The 19,511-nt window shown below is 40.1% G+C and overlaps 2 protein-coding genes and 1 pseudogene across 4 annotated transcripts; 1 reads left to right on the top strand and 2 right to left on the bottom strand.

Moving 5' to 3' along the window:
• Window positions 1-3,242: 3,242 nt before the first annotated feature.
• Window positions 3,243-4,901, top strand: LOC120678977 (annotated as a pseudogene).
• A 69-nt stretch (window positions 4,902-4,970) lies between these two features.
• LOC120678976 (UDP-N-acetylglucosamine diphosphorylase 1-like) lies at window positions 4,971-9,210 on the bottom strand. Its single transcript, XM_039960450.1, has 15 exons — window positions 8,778-9,210; window positions 8,276-8,330; window positions 8,043-8,194; window positions 7,887-7,926; window positions 7,379-7,468; window positions 7,183-7,295; window positions 6,994-7,068; window positions 6,770-6,809; window positions 6,606-6,688; window positions 6,443-6,520; window positions 6,202-6,345; window positions 6,059-6,126; window positions 5,789-5,903; window positions 5,499-5,655; window positions 4,971-5,386 (listed from the first exon to the last, which is right to left on the bottom strand). Exons 1-15 carry the CDS (start codon window positions 8,949-8,951, stop codon window positions 5,289-5,291), a joined length of 1,482 nt encoding a protein of 493 aa, XP_039816384.1. The 5' UTR covers window positions 8,952-9,210; the 3' UTR covers window positions 4,971-5,288.
• Window positions 9,211-10,459: 1,249 nt separating this feature from the next.
• On the bottom strand, window positions 10,460-17,041 carry LOC120677513. Of its 3 annotated transcripts, none has more exons than XM_039958660.1 (10): window positions 16,854-17,040; window positions 15,189-15,542; window positions 15,014-15,106; window positions 14,808-14,918; window positions 14,594-14,653; window positions 14,384-14,494; window positions 14,182-14,292; window positions 13,995-14,087; window positions 13,135-13,284; window positions 10,460-12,650 (listed from the first exon to the last, which is right to left on the bottom strand). In XM_039958660.1, exons 2-10 carry the CDS (start codon window positions 15,441-15,443, stop codon window positions 10,863-10,865), a joined length of 2,772 nt encoding a protein of 923 aa, XP_039814594.1. In that variant the 5' UTR covers window positions 15,444-15,542; window positions 16,854-17,040; the 3' UTR covers window positions 10,460-10,862. The 3 variants fall into 3 exon arrangements, with proteins under 3 accessions (XP_039814594.1, XP_039814593.1, XP_039814595.1); XM_039958659.1 differs by having other exon boundaries at window positions 14,594-14,665; window positions 16,854-17,038; XM_039958661.1 differs by lacking the exon at window positions 13,135-13,284 and having other exon boundaries at window positions 14,594-14,665; window positions 16,854-17,041.
• Window positions 17,042-19,511: the final 2,470 nt, after the last annotated feature.

Here is a 19,511-nt window from a genome sequence, read left to right as displayed (position 1 = left end):
ACACTCGATCAAGATCTCACAGTCCATATTAGATCCAATCTGGGGTCAACAAAGCTAATAACGATCAACCCACTGATGTTTTACAAAAGAGCTCCTCTATTTTTCTAAAATCAACCCGCAGTCCTAACTAGTTCAACAGTATTTACAAATCTGTCCTTTTTATTCTGTTTTAACCCATGTCTTTTCCTAAAATTCAACCCGCCGTCCAAGGACCTCCAGTTTTCAAGCTAACCCCTGAAGTTTAGGTTTAACCTCGTTTTAGTCCTCAGTTTCTTCTTTCAGAGCCCCTCTAATTCAAATCTTTTACAAATAAACCTCTGGAACCTTGTTTTAGTCATAACTTTACCTTTTCAACTCCGTTTTTATCAATTCTTGCGCTCACGCGATCCTTGCAATGTGTGTAGTAGTTTTATGACCTTGTTATCCTCTGTAAGCATAGTTTGTTGTGTCTTGCAAATCTTTTCTGCTAGCCCTCACAATCTATAGTTAATCATGAATAGGTCCCTACAACCTTGCTTCTACGTAGTTTCTGCGTTTTAGATCCATTTTAGCCCATTTTTGTTGCGTTAGTCTTCTAATAGACTAAGCTATCGTTTATTAGGGTCGTTGTGCCGTAGTTCCTATTTTAATTTGATTACTATCCTTTCATCTAGCTTTTCTAATTAAAAGATAGTTAAGTCTTTACTCCATTTTTATAATTAATGATAGTCTGATTAATAACAACTTAAATATGTTATAATTTGCTTAGTTCAACCAAATCCTAATGTTATGTGTTTAGATGCTCTCACATATCTATTTTCTAATTAATTATTTAATTAGTGTCATTTCTGCATAGATAATTATTAATTATATATAAAATTTGACTAAGTTTTACTTTGATTTTATAAATGCAAATATAATGTGAGTTAATTATAATCAAGGATATTTATTTTAAATGTCCTTCACATGTGGTTTCTAATTAAAATAAATGAAATTTATAGTTCTTAGTTTCTTTGTTAACACAAATCTTCTGATAGTTGTCTCGTTTCAACCGTAGCTTCGTTTTTCGCGTTTCTTGCGTTTTCGTAACCATAGCAACGAGCCATGTCCTTCCATATGCTTTTTAAATCCTTTCTTTTGTTTTGGTGTATTGTTCTTAGATCTACTTGTTATTTTCTTGTATGTTTGCTCGGTGATTGCTTCGAGTAGAATGATCGTTGTTCGAAGCTTGAAGATTAAGAATTTCAAGTGAGCAAGAGTTGAAGAGCAGTAAGAGTAGCTTTTCGTTGGAGAAAGGTAAGTGACTCTAACCATACTTCTATCTATGCTTATTTACAAGAATACTTTGTTTAATTGGAACATGGAGAACCACCCAGGAAAACAGTACAACCACAATACTATATGGCTCTAGTCTTGACCGATTAATTAGAAACTCTAGCTTGTGACAGTCTTACCGAAAGGGCAGGAGGGATGCATCGATGGGGTATAGCCCAGTCCTCTTGGGGTAGCAGCCTTTGCTAAGGTGCTGACCACTATAGAGGTTTATGCTCTGCTTTGACTTGAAACCTTAGCGGGCTATCATATGTTAGGAAATTTTTGTAAAGGCCTCGTAGCGTCCCTATGCAATCACACCTCGAAAGTGTGATATTGTGCCTAGCTAACACAGCATGGTTGGGCTCAAAGTTCTTCGGAACTTTCACGCAAATTGTGGTGAAAGTGTACAACCTCTGCAGAGTGAAAACTAATATATCAGCCATGCTCACGGTTATGAGCGGCTTGGACCCTCACATGATTAATAAATTTAAAGATGGATTTAAATCATATTCTGGTTATTTCTTGTGCCTTTGCTGAGTACCAACCATAAGTGTACTCACTCTTACTTATTGCTGCTCAAAAGAGAAAGTTGCTAAGAAGTATTTTGAAGATGATGCTGAGTTCTAGTCCTACGCAACCCCCGGTCGATTGCCTGTGAAGTTTGAAGCCTTCGTTTCCAGGATAAGCTGTATAACTCTGATTGTCTTTTAGTTGTTTTAATTCTCTTTGTCGTGATACTGTTGCTGACTATTCACTTATAATGTCTCTATACGTATGGAACTTGATCCTGGCATACATATAGCATACATATAGTTATGCATTCGGTTTTATCCTTAAAACCGGGTGTGACACTTGCCCACTTGCCATCCGATGGCAACTGCCATTTGGCTTTATGCCTTTTAGAAAAAAATATATATGATAAATTTTTACCACACCAAAATCCTATTAAGTCAATTGAGGTCAAATGTGGAAACCTGATTTCACCAAAATTCTATTGTTTCCGGAGCACACGTATAGAGAGAAATTAGCATAAATAAATTATTGGGGAAGATATTTGGGGCCCAATTTTGTGGTTTTTTAGTAATGATTGACTCCATTTTTGGTTGGGGTCTGTCCAGAACCGAGATCCTCCGCAGTACTTCCAGGGTACTTGCAGCCACAGCCACGTGGTCCAGCCCCACATGTAAATGACCGAGTCCCCCCTGCAGTTACTGCGGAGGAACCGTCTATGCTTCTAATATTCGATGCTGATATATTATTGTTTCTCAATTTTCTGGAGAACTTTTGTCATAAACTGTGTGGTTCATCGTTTGATTTCTTTTTTTTTTCAGCTGGATGCATAGGTGGCTGTGTGAAACAAGGGCATTCGAGGCAGCTTGAATTTACTAGCTTAGTGTTCTTGTATCGGTGTTGATGTCAAAATTATCCGTAGCCGTAGATAGAAGGCATTCACTTATATTTTGTAGCTTTGGTTATTCACTTCCAGTTCAGAGTTCCAACCGACGCTATTAATCCAAGTATGTTAATGAAATGTACGAGTGCATGGTTTGCTTAGATCTCTATGCCAATGCAAATTGCAGTTGGCGTCCGAAGCACTTTTTAGGCCATAGGATGGTGATGTGCCTTTTTATGTTTTTCCTTATTGGCGCTAAGAGCAAACTCACCAAGTGTCCATGTTACCTTATAGGAGCATCAGACTGTGTTGTCTTGATCCCTTTATGATTTAGAATGATTGCTCTCAAGTGTACTTTAATTGTTACTTCTATCATGTGAAGAGTTGTTGCTTCTGAAACATGCTTCTTTGAAGCAGAAGTTTGGTCAGATCATGTGTAGATTCTGACAGTGACCTGAAAGGGATTTTTCAGCTACGAAAGCAACTGTTGTGCAGGCTTATTTTATCGGCGTCTTAACCTTGAAGAGAGGAGAAAGATTGTTTGCAAGGCATGAAATCCAAGCTTCTTCAGAGAGTACATTGAATCCTGTTTAAAGCCCTCATCACAGATTCGCCTTCGGATAGTGCACCCATTTCCTCTGCACAAATGATCAGCCAGATCAATGGTGGTGCTGCTGCAGCTGTTGTTGCAGCATTTCTGGTCTTCTCCGCTCACCTCTACTTCCCAACCACTGCTCATCTCTACTGCCCAGCCACTCCATTGCTCCAAGGCCTCTCTGATCTTACAGAACCTTCCTTTCCATTCTGCCCACTTACAGGCACTTCCACCTGTACCGATCATCAGTATGGCTGTAAGTACAATCCGCTATGCGACGACTTCCCACCGGACTTCCCTCCACCCGACACACCAGCATTGACGGTATTCTGTGTCGACCTCAATGGCTGCTGCGACTTCACAACAGTGCAGGCAGCGGTTAATGCCGTTCCAAACCACAGCAGGAAGAGGAATGTTGTTTGGATCAACAAGGGCATCTACTTGTAAGCAGTTCTCCTTGTTCAGGCTTTCAGATCCTTTTCAGAATTCAGCATTGCGCTTTTACTGAGTGTAATGCTACTGAAGCCACAGCATTATTCCAGTGAGAAGGTGACGGTCCCAGCATCCAAGCCCAACATCACATTTCAAGGGCAGGGGTTTGACATTACAGCGATTGCTTGGAATGACACCGCCAAATCAGCGAACGGCACATTCTATAGTGCCTCAGTCTCCGTTTTCGCATCAGGATTCGTTGCGAAAAACATAAGCTTCATTGTAACTGTCAAGATACTGCACAATGTATTCAGCTAAGTTGCAGGCTTTACCTTGGGTGATATTGACAAGTCTTCTGATTACTTGACCAGAATGTAGCACCAATCCCAAGGCCCGGTGCTGTCGATGCACAGGCAGTGGCAATCCGGATTAGTGGTGACCAAGCAGCGTTCTGGGGCTGTGGCTTCTTCGGAGCACAAGACACACTCCATGATGATAGAGGCCGGCATTACTTCAAGGAATGTTTCATCCAGGGCTCCATTGACTTCATCTTTGGAGATGCTAGGTCACTCTATGAAGTGAGTGAAAGAAACACTTAAAGGATTGCAAAATAATTTACTATCAAGTTACCAACTGCTTATGCATCTCTGTGCTCCAGAATTGCAGATTGATATCCATTGCAGATCCAGTGCCTTCAGGACAAAGATCAATTACAGGTTCAGTCACTGCACATGGCCGGGTATCAGAAGATGATAACACTGGCTACTCATTTGTCAAATGTAGCATAGGTGGCACAGGTTGGATATGGCTTGGCCGAGCATGGAGACCATATTCTCGAGTCGTCTTTGCCTACGCCTCAATGTCAGACATCATAGCCTCTGAAGGATGGAATGACTGGAATGATCCCTCAAGAGATCAGTATGCATCCTTCAATGCTAGTGTTGATTCTTATCTGCATAAAAGAAAGTACATTGACATCAGTTTTTGTGCAAATTGAATTTCAGGACTGTATTTTATGTAGAGTATAAGTGTACAGGTGACGGTGCAAACCTGGCGGATAGTGCCATATGCTCAGAAGCTTAGTGATGTGCAAGTTTTACCTTACTTGAGCACATCTTTCATCAATGGAGAACAATGGCTGAAACCATACTGCGACTCACTAATATCTGCTTGAAGCAATTCTAGGTGGAGGACAACAGTGTCACAGACTTGAAACAGGGAAAAATAGGGCATTCCACTGTTTGATTTCTCACATTATTTCTCATAGAATCAAGAATTAGAATTGCACAAAGATTATATGTATTTGACAAATATGCTGCTTTCGACGGATATTACACAAAAGCATCTCATAATCTACATTTGAGCAGCACATGAGAATGCAACACACATTAATGTTAGGGGAGAAAGGAGGCAACTTCAAGCGCTGCATTACAATAATTGGGGCTTGCATAACATACAATAGTCAAAAGTTGACTAATATAAACATCCTATTTGCAATAGTTGTCATGTTGAAATCAAAATTGTGCAGATCTCGTCTTCCTGTATTCTGATTGTTGTTCCCAACAACTACTATGCCTAGAATGAAATCTCACTTGGTGCGTGGAATGTCCTTCCTCGGCATATGGCTTCTAGATTCTCTCCAGCATAAGAACAAAGTGGAGAAACTTCAACGCCTGGAATTACAGGCAATGTTTTAATGACAATCAATGAATCAATGAGTTCCAATCTAAAAGGTTCTTACATAGTTAGCAGATTTTGAAACACATATACAAGGGAAGCAATTACCTGTCATATACAAGGGCACGGAATGTGTCAAGAAGCCACCTGCAGCAACAACCCATCGGCTATGAAGCCGAAGCAGCATTAATCTGGCACTATCAGGAGTGTCATAAGTTGCACCATTAGCATTCTTTACTGGCCCAAATTCCTCCTCACGCAAAACCTGGAGATTTAGGTGTCAGCAAACTCCAATAAAAATTTTCCCACAGTGATCACTGCTATGTGCTTTGAGAAATGAGATGAAGAACATGGCCTTTACTTTGAGGCTTTGAGCAGTAGTGAATAAGAAATCAAACCTCAAAAAGAGCTGTTGAAGGAGAATAGTTGAACACATCGAATATAAATTGTTCAAGCTTTAAGCCTGATGCGTACCCGTGGACTGACGGAATTCTCTTCTCTGCCAGATGATAACTGTCCATAGATGATGGAACAAATTTTAACTCTACACTCCACTAGTAATTGTTTCCCAGAAAAGAAATGCAACAAGTACATTATATATTAAGAAAGATTAAATGCAACATGAATACATAAAGTGCAAGAATTAATTTATTAAAAAAATTACTCACATGCTATCTTTTTCAAGACTGTTTGTTACTTGGTTCAGAAAATCCAAAGTGAACATATGCAGGCAGACCTACAAAAATAAAAGAAATACACTTTTGTTAGTTTACATGGAGTGGTGGAAGGAGGGGGTCCTAAAGAATCATACGTTGCTCCAACAATAGCGAAGGCGCCCAGTAGTTTGATTGATTTCGGTAGTCATAGCTGCATCCATTTCACTGTATTCGACCACGGAGAGAGGTCCACCCCTTCCACGCTGAACAAATACTCCAACTTTCTCTTGTGGATATGCCTGAACATATGAACAGCACATCGCAGCACATAATGTAAGCAATCATTGAGATACATACTCTTACAATCAAAATTAAGCATTAAATATATGGCCCTACCTTCCTTACAACCTTAGCAGCAGCAGATACGCCTCTGTCAATGAAGTATCCAAGGAATGTTGGATCTGCAACACGGACCTGTGTCAAATAAATTAATTATTTAATGACAGTTCAAAAAAGGAGGATGCTTCCATCAAATAACCTGTAGAAACAATATACTCACCAATACATTATCAACTCCATAACAATCTACATACTTCACACCTTTGGAAGCCATATCATCCAGCAACCGTTTAGATTTTAGAGCTTCGTGTAGCAAAAGGAAAAAGTATAAGCACAAATCCAAGAGTAACACTAGAAGTATACAAGTACTGCATCAACAATTACCAGCATATACTCCACCATTGCCATCAGGAGCCTTTGCTACCTGGTTTTCAACATAATGTTAAAATAGAAATATGTCATTACTGCAGGAAGATCCACAACCTGGAAAATTTTCAAGTACCCACCACTTCTCCTTCATAAATTCAAAATACTTGCATTTCTTGCAATAGAAACCTATCCCTGTAAATTATAATATTTTCTCAAAAATAATTGCAGAAAAGAGGTACCTTATAGGGTGTCTCCATAATAAATCTTCCATCAGAAGAGACACAGGGAACAGTACCTTGCTGGAATAAAGTCACCTGCAAAGACAAGAATAAAAATGATGATAATTCTTATAGTAGAATTTAGGAAGCCATGCATTAAAGTTGAATCATGTTCCTAATCACAACAGAGAATCATGTAAACATCCTTACTTGGTTAGGCTCTAAGCCAAAATATCTGTGGGTCTCGAAGAATTTTCGTGTGGCTTCATCAGTAAAGGGACTAGTCATTATATACCAGTGAATTTGCACTGTGCTACCTGGAGCTGCAAGTAGTTAACAACATTTCAAGTTTAAGAACTTTAAAGCAAACAGAAGTGAAGTACCAAAAGGACTAAAACTAATTTACCATCAGTGCATTGAGCAGCCAGCTTCTGAATACACAAAATCCGTTCAGCTTGTAGTTGGAAAAGTGACTTCCTAGATGGAAGCCCAATACCTAAACAAAAATTGGTGAGGAAATGAACACCATGGCTCTTTATCCATAAAATACACAAATAATTGAAGATGACTGCAGTTTTGGATATTACAATACTCGAACAGTAATACCAATACTGCATTCCCATGTTTACTGACAACCAAAAAAATGCAAACAGTGCATGAAAAATTGCTATTCTCACACAGACAGCAAGGAAATTTGGAGGCCATGGGACAGTTTTACATTGCTTTTGTAGAGTAGTGGATCTAATGAAAACAAAGAATTGTAAACAAAAGTTACCAACCACCCCACCCCCCCCCCCCCCCACCCAAAAAAAAAACTGGCACCCCTCCACAAAAAAGTGTTTATAGATCCAATTGCATAGCATTATCTGCACAAAGCAGAAGTAGGATTGAAGGGCTTGGGTGGAAAGACTTACTGAAACATCCCTTAGGGCCCGAACTGCCAAGCCGAGTCCCCTGTACATAATTGGAAAAAAAAAGCAGAGAGCAAAGTATATGAGCATTCTCCACCATACTGTAGTATATAATCCGGACAAGCACATAGCAAGCTAAGGGATTTCTTCAAGAGTTACCTGGCCACCATCCAACAGGACAACAGCCAACTTCCCCTCTGAAATGGCTCTCAAGCCCCTTCTCCACCACCTTTCCTTGTCCTCTGGAGTTCTGTCGTCCACAGTTGAGACACTTGACTCTGGCACAGGCTCGACAGTTGGCACAGGAGCACCTGTTCTTGCATCAAAATAGCATGATCAAGCACTAGCTGAAATCCATATTGCATACTGAAGCATGGTAAATGTCTGCTCACCTTGTGATCTGAGCGAGCACCAGATGATCCGATCGATCCTAGGAAGATCTAGCCTCTGCAATGCAGTTCGTCAAGCTTAATAAATCGGAAGTTCAGTAACAACCAAGCATTAAATTCGCGTATGAGATAACAACTGAGATCAGTATTCAAGGGCTACAGCAGCTAAATTATGAGCTCTAGGAGTCAAGGATCACACTCATACTATAACAAAAACATCTTGCCTTTTATTATTTCACTTCATTTACCTCCATTCTTTTTTAAAAAAAATGGCATCAGTTGCATCCTAATTCCTTGTACACTTACAACGTTAAGGGGAATCTTACACTGGTTCAGATTTCAACCGAAAGAACATATTTTTACGAGGAGTCGTTGTTGAAAGATCAAACCTTCCTGAAGATTATGACCACCTACTTGCGCATCTGGTGCCGCTCAACACAAGGGTACAAAATAGAAGAGCGAAAGAGAGCGAAGAATTCTTGACGGCATATCGACGGCTGCTTACCTCGATGTCCCTGATGAGGTGGTCGCGCTCCTCGGGGCCGAGCTCGTCCCAGAAGGCGAAGGCGCCCTCCTGGCCGTAGTCCTTGAGCCTCTCCAGCAGCTCCTGCGGCGGCGCCGCGCCCCACCTCCCCGCCGCCGGCGCCGGCGCCCGCGCTGCCCCCACCATCTCCGTCATCTCCCAGCCCGCAGCCGCAGCAACAAACCCCACCAACACACACACAGAGAGAGAGAGAGAGAGCACAAGATCTGCGACTGGGCAGTGATGATGTAGGACGGGTACGATCCGATCTGGAGCAGCCGATTAACTTGGACAAGGGAGGCTTGACTGATTAGCGTCGTGATTGGATCGTGTCAGCGTGGGACGAGGAGGAGGTGCTCTGTCTGCTGCGGCCTGCAAGATGCCCATATTCCCCGCTGCAGCAGAGAATTTCCGGGCCGGGTCTTTCTGCTGAGGGGCCAAAACGTCAATCCACCAACCGTGGAGACAAGTGGTAGAATTACACCTCTGGATCAAATTTAGTGGCAAATGCAAATTCGGATAGGATATTTCGCGACCAAGCCATTCAGAATATCGAATGAGAGCTTTTCAGGATTGCGATCCATTCTCCACGTGCATGAGAGGTCCAAAAGCATCTGGATATGCTCAATATTTGTCGGTGGATTAGATTGTAATTAAGCTAAACTTAAATATTTTGATTACATCAGTGTGTTTCCTGCGTTTGTATTAGATTAGAATATATGTTTTTGTAATGGTTTGAGAAAGTGGGCTGAAAGGACCATGTTGCTTCTGTAAAAAGAAGACATCTAGAAAAAAGTGTGAATCTAGTACGGATACTATGGGCACCAAATAGTGCAAAGCTGGAACACAACCTTGATGAAATGTGGGCTATTTCGACCGACACAATTTGTCCTTGTATGTACAATTTGTTATGTTGCTCTGTTCTAAGGTAGTGTTTGGTTCGCCTCTCTCAACGCAACCGCACGAGTAATTTATACCCGACGGGTAATTTGTATCTGAAAGCATATCCGAGAATTACATATAAATATCACACATTCACATGAAAAATAAATCATTCCAAATTAAAACTGAAGTTAGTGTGTAGTGGAATTTTAGGAGGGTTCAACAATATATATACTAGTAAGGTTTAATTGGATTTGGATCAAATTCATGGGCCATATGGGCCAAATTTATGTGCCATATGGGCCAAAATCAATTAGACACTTAGGATGACTTGTTCTGTATGCGGGTATACATCCACACCCGTACCTGTCATACCTGATAGGTATAAAATTTTACCCAATAATATACCTAAAAACTCATTCCATATCCGCCTTCTTATCAGATAAAACCCATCAGGTACTCAAATTTCGAGTACCCATTGCCATCTTAAGCAGGGATACGGAGAGATTTTTGCCCAACCAAACTGGCAAACACTACCTAAAATGCAAGAGATTTTAGCTTTATTTTAAGTCAATTTTTTCTAATTTTGACTAAATTCATAAATAAAAATACATAACATATATAACATTGAATTAATTCATTGATGAAAGTCCAGCATTAAAATATCTAAAAATACATTTATTTGTTATTATAGTTGTTAACATATTAAAAATTTACATGGTCAAAGTTAAAGAAATTTAACTTAGTCTAAAAGTCTTGTGTTTCAAAAGTGTCCACAAGGAGAAACAAAAAAGATCATTTGCACAAAAAATTAGACCCTCAGCAGGTGTTCAAAAGCTAGGACGGGCTAGTTTACAACGAATGGGTCTATCAGGCAACTGCACAGAAGCAAAAGAACAGGAAAAAATCAAATACAGATCAGCTACTTGACAGTCTCTTCCCAGCAGATCCAACAAAGCTGCATCCAATTGCTTGGATGTATTAACATACTGTCTAATGGTTAGAACAAACTACGGTCTTTTTACATCATGTATCCCCCACCGGGATTACAAATTCAGATTAGAGTAATAACAGGAGTACGAGTCTATGCTTTGGGTTTGGTTTGGCCACTAGCCTTCCATCTGATTTGCCTTTCACTGGTACACAATGCTATAGCTTTTTTCTTTTATTTTGGTTCCCTGGAATTCACGGGGGTGGGAACCAACTGCCGTTGTAGAGCTTATCCGATGGCATAGGTGCTGGGAGGTTGACGTCTACTCGTGTGTGGTTCTTGGTATTATCTAAAACTGAAGCGGAATAATTTGGTGACGGGTCTTTATTCAAGTCTTGTTGCTCTGGAAAGTATTCTGTGACGGCCCTTGTGTCATCCAGAACAGGAATGTCACCTGTAAGGGTCTTGAAAGCAAACTCAATGCAAGGATCTGACCAGGCATTTCCAAAAAGAGATTGAAAGGCCAACCCAGACTGATCAGAACCTGTTTCGGGCGCAGCGGATTCTGCCGGCAAAGCAGATTCTTCTGTTCCTGCTGCACTTTGGAATCTAACATTTGCTGGAAAGCTTTCAGCAGTTGCTCCATCTACTGGCATGGGACCCAACGAGTCCTGATTTTCAAAATTTTTCCAGAAATCGGCTCCACCATTTTGTTCAGGAGCCCAAGAGAAACTAGCCTGCCGCATAGAATTTTCAGCATAGTTTGGTTGCAAGTGATTGTTAGTGCCTTCCAGATTGATGTGTAGCCGATCCATAGTGTCTGCTTGGCTCAGCTGTGGGTGCTTCGACATGTTGCCCTGTATTAACTGAATTTGAGTGACACTGTCTACCTGGCTAAAATGCAACTGATCAGCAGTGTTTTCCTGATTGCCTTGTAGTTGGTTTATAGTGTCAGCCTTGCTCAGCTGTGAATAATCCATAGTGCTTTCTAGATCGATGTGTGCCTGACCCACATTATCTGCTTGGCTCAGATTTGGTTGCCTGCTCAAGTTGTCCTGAATTATCTGCATTTTAGTGACAATGTCCACTTGGCTTAAGTGAAAGTGGTCACAAGTGCTTTCCTGATTGGCCTGTATTTGATTTACAGTGTCAGCTTTGCCCGGTTGTGAGTAGCTAATAGTGTATTCCTGAAAAGGCCGTAATGGAATGACAGTGTCTGCTAGGCTCAACTGTAATTGATTAGCAGTGAAATCCCGATCTGTCTGTATATGATTCACAATGTCTGCTTGGCTCGATGGATCTTTAGTGCACCCCTGCATTGTCTGTATTGGAATATCTGCATGGTCTATAATGGATCTGTCCTCCAGAACAGGAATATCTGCTAGGATTGGCTCCACCTGAGTGGCAGTTTTGTCCTTATTTGTCTGCATATGATCCACAGCGTCCACTTGGCTCAGCTGTGAATGATTGGTAGTGTTTTCCTGAATATCCTCCGTTCCTTCAGCAGCGTCTGCTTGGCTCAACTGTAACTGAATTGAAGTGCTTTCCAGATTACCATGTATCTGATTTACGGTGCCTGATCGACTCATTTGTGACTGATCGTTAGAGTTCTCTTCTGTAGTATGTACCTGATAGATAGGATTTACATTAATCGGTTGATCCTCAGGCTCGATGCTTCCTTCCTGCTGAACACTCAGTGCAGCTAAACGGGGCGACACTCGGATAGTTGTCGCAGCAGGATTGATTTTACGCTTCTTGGATCTCACCTTTACATTTTGTTCTTTCCTTTTAAGAGATTTGGTCTCTCTTGTACCACATTGTGCAGAGACTGGTTCAACACTCGTGTGTTCCAAAGTTTCAAGCTTATCGCCATAAGCTTTCAAGCTCTCAGATTCTGGTAACACGGTATCTTCAGTATCATTTTCACTATAAGGAGTAACGAGATCCTCCCACGGCATCATGATGCCTTCTGAAGTTAATATTTCACACTGAATTCCCTTATCCGCGGTACTTGGCCTTGTGTGCTGCGATGACGAACTTGTCTGATTCCAAAAAAAATGATGTAATAAGAAGAGCGAACTTGATAAAAAAACAAGGGACAGACATAAATGAAAAACAACTTTATCAATTTCCTTTAGTTTCATACATGATACGTAAACTGAAACTGTATTCAGAAGTCCCAAGACATCAAAGTTCTGAATCATTTGATCTGGTTACACCATAGGTGTGTCGAAAGTCAAAACTTTGATTCTTCACAGGTGACAAAGAGAAAAACGTGAATCTGCAATATTCTTATTCCTCTAAAGGGGATATTGTGTCCACCATTCCACCAGAATATGACCAGTTGGCAAGTGGGTCATTTGCATGACGTAGAAGAGATCACATTTGTGCAACCTAATTCAAGCTGAAAAGATATGTGCAACTTGAGGTGGGCATCACAGTTCTGCTTCCTAATATTTGTTTCTCTAATGTTTTTTTATGTATGAATATATACTAGTTGGACAAGGAAAGCTGCAAGGAACTCACAAGAGTTTGGCTTTCTGTTATATGAATGTCATAGATGGTGCTGCGCTTCTTTGGTTTCATAGCACATTGGCCAATATCTCCTGTTTCCAGATAACGGTGCACATCCTTCAAAGAGCGAAATTCGTATCCACTTACAGGATCAATGTAGAACTGCACAAATGGAAAGAATTAAGAGGCCAATTGAGCTGTTCACAAAAATTAAGCAAAGCAATGTGAAGCAAGAGAAGATTTATGCAAGGCGTTCTACAACATAGGAAAATACCAAGGTCATATTTGCTTGAGCTTCTGATCAGCTTTTCAGCGAAAAAAACAGAAGCTCAAACAAACAATAAACTTCTCGTGCAACTTCCGGAAAGCCTCATAAAAGCTGAGTTTATACGTAAAACTGAAAAGCTCAATTTTCTGAGCTTTTTATAGCTTTTTGAGTCCACAAAGTTAAAAGCATCATCTAAAAGCTGTTATTGGCATTTCAGAAGCAAAAAAACAGCAGCAGCTTTTCAGAAAAGCTCCAAAAGCTGCAGCTCAAGCAAACAGGCCCTAAGTTTCGCAGCACCAGCAGTAGTTTTTTTTTTTTACATTTCCTTTAAGGTAGTCCCCTATTACTCAGGGACTAGAGCCTCCAAGCCAAATAGACCACTGTTCTAGATATTGAACATGGAAGAAATATTGAAGGTCATCCATGTTTTACTCTATTTCTGAGGGTTCCATTTAGTTATTTTCAATGAATAGTTTTAACTACAAGGTATTTTTATTTATTGATTTAATTTATTCCAAATGAATATTTGTAACAACTTATATATGCTGTTTACTTGAAGCAAAAACAAAAGGAAAAAGAGAGAGCAAGTGTCAGGACAGCATACTGGATCCTGAAATGATCCAATCTTTCTTGGCCTGTATTCTTTGCGCCATCCATCAGGCAGCCCCTCAATGACTCTTCCATTCTTTCGTAGGGTCTAGCAACAAAATATTAAGCGGTAAATTCTGTCATGCTTGTCAATGTGCACCTTTAAAATAAAGGAAAAGTGGGGAGGTTCAAAATTAGCATGCCTTGGTAGCAGGTCGTCCTCCAACAATATCACTTTGTGACCCAGCAGGCTTGTGTTTTTTCACCCATCCATCATGTTGCGCCATTGTGACTAGTTCAGCCTTGACTGGAGGCTAAATGGAAAAAAAAAAAGCTATTTCTCAGAATAGTTATCAAACCGATTTATTAGACCAAAAGAAAAGGGGTAGCTAGAAATCTGCGTGCCTTGGAAGCAAGGCTTCCTCTGACAAGGCCACTTCGAGTTCCAGGAGGTGTATCTTCTTTCAGCCATCCATCAGCCAACCCTTTAATAACTGGTTGGTCGTTGCTTAGAATCTAGTAATGAAACAAAAAATTTTGTGTGATTTCTCACAATACTAGTCAAGCTGCATTCTTAAGACAAATGAAAGGGCAAACAAGGAAAAAGTTGCATGCCTTGATGGCAGGGCTTCCTCTGGCAAGCCCACTTTGTGTTCCATCAGGCATGTCTTCTCTCTGGCATCCAACATGCAACCCATAAATGTGAAATGTCAGGTTCATCCTTTCTTAGAAACTACCGAAAAAATAGAAATGGTAGACGATTTGACATGCTTGTTACCCTGCAATGAAATAAAATAGAGGGTGAGGGGGATTTCAGAAACTTTTGTACCTTGAAAGTGGGTCTTCTTCTGACAAGCCCACTCCGCGTTCTAGAAGGCATTTCATCATTCAAGCATCCATCAGGAAGCCCCTTCGTGGCTGGTTCATCCGTGGCCACCTCCTAGTATATAATAAGATGACGGAAACTCTGACAAACTTGTAAGAGTGCACTTAAAACAAACCAAAAGGTGTGGAGTAAGTTGGAAACTAGCATGCCTTGGCAGCCGGACTTCCTTTGACATTTCGTGTTCTCACGGGTGAGTCTTCTTTCAACCATCCATCAGGAGAACCCTTCAAGATTTCTTCATCCTGGATTAGATCCAAGTACAAAATAAAAGTGTCAAACTATAATCTTACTTTATTAGGGGTGAAGTATCAGAAACTTGCATACCTCAACAATTTGGGGGCTTCCTCTTACAGGGTCACTTATTATTGTTCTAGAACATGAACTGTCACTGGAATCCACAAAACTCTTTATCCTGACAAGTCCACTTCGTGTTCTAGAACATGAACCATCCCTGGAATGAACAAAGCTCTTTATCCTTACAAGCCCACTTCGTGTTCTCGAACAGGAAGCTTCACTGGGGGCAAAAATTCCTTTTCTCCTTACAAGCCCACTTCGTGTTCTAGAGCTCATGGAATCCATAACTCACTTTACCCTAACGACCCTGCTCTGAATCCTAGGACATGATCGCTAGTCAGATTGCATAAATCTGCTCCTCCAGTCACTTCAATTCACAAAGACCTGCTCAATCACACCAGAATAACAACTGTCATCATGACATAATGGAGTTAAAAAGGGTTTGTACTGAAACGTAAAATAGATCATTCAATGAGATAGTTTAGACTTTAGAATTGGTGATAATGTTATAGGATCCTCTATCAGAAGAAAGTACAACAAAGCAGAGGGCACATAACTCAGTTGTTAAATGAGTACTAGTTCAAGTTGCTATGTGCTTTCAATTTTCATAACAAGTTCTACAGCGTCTCTTTTCTCATGAATGTCATCAATCTAAAAACCCTTTCTTTTTTTAAAAGCAAATTTGGTACTTCCTCTGATCCCTTGTATTAATCCATAGGACACCATTGGCATGGCCTTCAATATGACACTCGAGACTAGCAGTATCTATATAAATGTATCACTATAAATACAAAAAAAAGCAGTATCTATATGAATGTATCACTATAATACAAAAAAACTAAATATTATGAAAATTATTTTCATGATCAACCTATGTTGTCAATCTATATGTTTTTCTAGACATTGATGGTCAAAGATGAAAAGGTTTAATTAGGACAAACCCAGATGGACTTATACTTGGGATCCGAGGTAGTAGAATTTAAGTTCTTTTTTTTCATGAAACAAAGCCAGTGATAAAACAATAATTTATAATCATATATACCATTACAGGCGAGAAATCAACCTAAGAATGCATCTGCCAAATTCAGCCATGGATTCAAGCATCATCCATGAGGCACAAGGAAAGTCAAACTATTGGTTAGCTGGCCTTAACGTGATGAAGGCCAAATCCCGTCGTTACTTGTTAGAACAACCAGCAGCTCTATCCTCGCCTCATGTCCATCAATCCAAAACTCAATCCACCAGACCAGACCACCACAGATAGTATTTAAACACTAAAAAACTAGGTTCGAACCCAATCTTCAATTTCAACTGAACAGCTAAAGCCATGGTCCTGCAACCTTGAAACCGAAAATACGGAACATCAATTCCTGCCCGTCCTGACCTAAAGCCTCGATTTTTTTTTCTCACGCTACAGCACCGTATCACGGCTCTAGCCCCAAAATCCATTCCCCAAGGGCAAACGCACCCAGCAGAGCTCCGATTCCCCAAAGCACCACATATCGAACCAAAATCAAAACACCCAAATTGCCAACCCGGATCACCCAATCACCCTCACACACCCGTCAATCCCGACCTACCCGCTCACCCTTTCCGGTCCCCAGGAACACCGAGCGGCGGAGGGGCGCGCGGGCACCGGGACACCCAGAGCGCGAGGCGGAGGAGAGAGTGGCGGAAGGAGCGAGGAGGACTCACCGCCCCGTCGGTGCGGCGCCGGCGACCGCATGGCGCTGGACCTGGCTCCACCTCCCGCCGCTAGGGTTAGGGTTCCGGCGAGGCGTGGGAGTGGCCGAGTGGGGGTGGGCGTGGTAGGCAGCGGAGGGGTCGAGAAGAGAGCACGGGGAAGTGGAAGACTTTTTTTTTTTGAACCGACGAGAGCTCAGGCTCAGCTCCTCCACGCCAGCCAGGTAGGCAAGCACGCGTCGCGTCGGCTGGGCTCGAGTCGGCTCGCCCCGCCGCTGGCGGCTCGCCTTCAGCGATCACGGCAAAGACGGCGCCGCCATTTCTCTTCCCTTTTGCCCCTCCATCTCATCACAACGGAAAACGGACATTTATTGACGTCGACATTGCTGGTACCTCCTCTGTAGCGGGGCTGCTATTTGGCGATCGTGCGCCGCGGCAGCATTCCGGCGAACGGGCGCTGCAACTAGGAAGCACCGCAGCGAATATGTATTTGACTTTGTAGTAGCGAATATGTATTTGACTTGCTACTGTGGAAAATACTTCTGGCATCACTAATTAATTAAATTCTACTCTGCCTTCTACTCTCATTTTTTTCGGAACACAGGTGTGTGGGTGAATTAACGGGCGGGGGTTACTCCTACATATGAAAGCAGAAGCTCTGCTTCAAATGTATGTTTTTTTTCAGATATAATTAGTGTAAATGTGTTACTCGAAAACTTTATAGTTCCAAATATTTAGTTTATAAATTTAGGAACTTAAGACCAACATGTTTTAAGATATTGTACTTCTAATTAAACAACTTTATAATTGTAACAGTATGTGAACCGTGAATAGAGAATATCAAAATTTTGACAACAATAATTTGGTGAATAGTGAAAGGAGCCACTGCGAGCGTTTATTGCTTGAACCATCAAGATGACAACAGTAATTTTGAAGAAAGGATCAAAAGATTTTTTTTATCCTTGTGCTCACATGGATCCTCTTTGCTAGCCAGAAAGACACGGACGTGGTGCTTCAAAACAATTATATTCAAGAATGCTACCAAAACTATATGACTTCACAATATCCGTTTGAGTCTCCATCATGTTCTTCAATATAGTTCTAAAACTCTCTAGTTTTAGTTTACTGCTGCACTTCAAAATAAGAAGTGATTAGAAAAATCATATTAGAATCACAAACACATTAAAATCGTTTAAAGTACATTTTCAAAACTTTACACATCTTCAGATTTCAAAGTTGCATGTTAAAAATAATTGCATTCCAAAAATTAGTCAATTATTTAAAAAAAAGCCCCAAATTTTGCACTCAAAATTCAGGAATTTCTTACTAGCACATTTCAAACATGGCACTTCAAAAGATCCAAAACCTAGTAATTTCAAACTTTGCACAACAAATTTAAAAACTTTCTACTAGCATATTATAAACTTTGTACACTTAGCTTCGAACTTTGTAATCCTAAACTTTGCAAACTTTGTGTGACAATATTTCAAACTTAATACTCCTAGATCCAAAACTTTAAGTCAGATATTAATACATGTTAACTTTATACCAACATATTACTCCTAAAAATAGAACTTTATGCTCCAAAACCAGGATCTTTTTAACTAAAAAAACTTTGTATTCTGATGCTAGGAACTTTGTACCAGCCTATTATAAACATTTTACATATATATAACTTTATTCATATATAAATATATATAGAAAACTTTCTATATCTAAACTCTCATATTGCAAACCAAAACCTTTCTACTAGAATGTTGCAAACTTCCAAAAACTCTAAATTTAGAAATTTTTTAATAATATATTTTCAAACTTTCTACACCTGAGTCCACAACTTTGTAATTCCAAAAATTTGTACACTAAATTCAAGAACTTTATACAATTAAATTTAAAAATCTGTACAACTACATAACAAAACTTTATACATGGATATTTGAAACCTTTTAGAAAATTAATAAACTTTTTACATAAAAACTTTCTACTGAAATAAAAGATTAACACTAAATTCAATAACTTTGCACTTTTAATTAGGATATTTGAAATCACTTGTCAAAAATATTTTAGTAAAATAAACTCTGAAATTTGCAGTCAAAATTAGAAACTTTCTACTAGCATGTGTAAGCTTTGTACACTCTTGAATTCGAACTTTACTCTTCCAAAATCTGGAACTTTGAGATAGCACATTTAAAACTTTGTGCTTTTAGATCTAATACTTTGTAATTAAAAAACTTTACATTCCCATATTGGGAACTTTGACCTAGCCTATCATGAACTTTGTACCTCTGAGTTCTAAAATTTATAAACCTAGAAATTATGTATAGAATTTGTTTTCACAGCAATCAATGTGCCTTGGTCTCACCTGAATACTTGAGAAGTGTTGTGCTCCAAATTCTTGTTTCAGAGCTATCAATGAGTCTTGGTTTCACCTGTACAAAATGGGAGTTTAGTAAGCTTTTTGTTAATGTGGACACATCATGGTCACAACTCACAAAAATAAATTCACCACGTTTAGTCAAAACAAAGACCCTACTGTGCAAATAACTTGACAAATTGCAAAAAAATACCAGCAACTCAAAGCACAAGTTTATTTTCTGATGGAGAGTGCTAGGCACAGCAAGGTAGTATCTTAAAAAATAAATAGTATTCATAGACTTTGTGTTGGCACATCTT

This window comes from Panicum virgatum, chromosome 6N, assembly GCF_016808335.1.
Source record: "Panicum virgatum strain AP13 chromosome 6N, P.virgatum_v5, whole genome shotgun sequence".
In the NCBI taxonomy this organism is placed as follows: domain Eukaryota; kingdom Viridiplantae; phylum Streptophyta; class Magnoliopsida; order Poales; family Poaceae; genus Panicum; species Panicum virgatum.
Note: the sequence above shows the minus strand (reverse complement) of the source record. Positions and strands in the feature narration are given on the sequence as shown.

Bases quoted from the DNA above. Each gene is read 5' to 3' on its own strand.
- LOC120678976 (XM_039960450.1), bottom strand. From the start codon at position 8,951: ATGACGGAGATGGTGGGGGCAGCGCGGGCGCCGGCGCCGGCGGCGGGG. The intron at 6,810-6,993 runs GTACCTCTTTTC...GTTGAAAACCAG, and splicing joins TTATGGAGACACCCTATAAG to GTAGCAAAGGCTCCTGATGG. The intron at 6,346-6,442 runs GTAGGGCCATAT...TCATATGTTCAG, and splicing joins CTGCTAAGGTTGTAAGGAAG to GCATATCCACAAGAGAAAGT.
- LOC120677513 (XM_039958659.1), bottom strand. From the start codon at position 15,443: ATGGATTCCATGAGCTCTAGAACACGAAGTGGGCTTGTAAGGAGAAAA. The intron at 14,495-14,593 runs GCATGCAACTTT...TTTCATTACTAG, and splicing joins GAGGAAGCCCTGCCATCAAG to ATTCTAAGCAACGACCAACC. The intron at 12,651-13,134 runs GTGAGTTCCTTG...TTTTGGAATCAG, and splicing joins TAACAGAAAGCCAAACTCTT to ACAAGTTCGTCATCGCAGCA.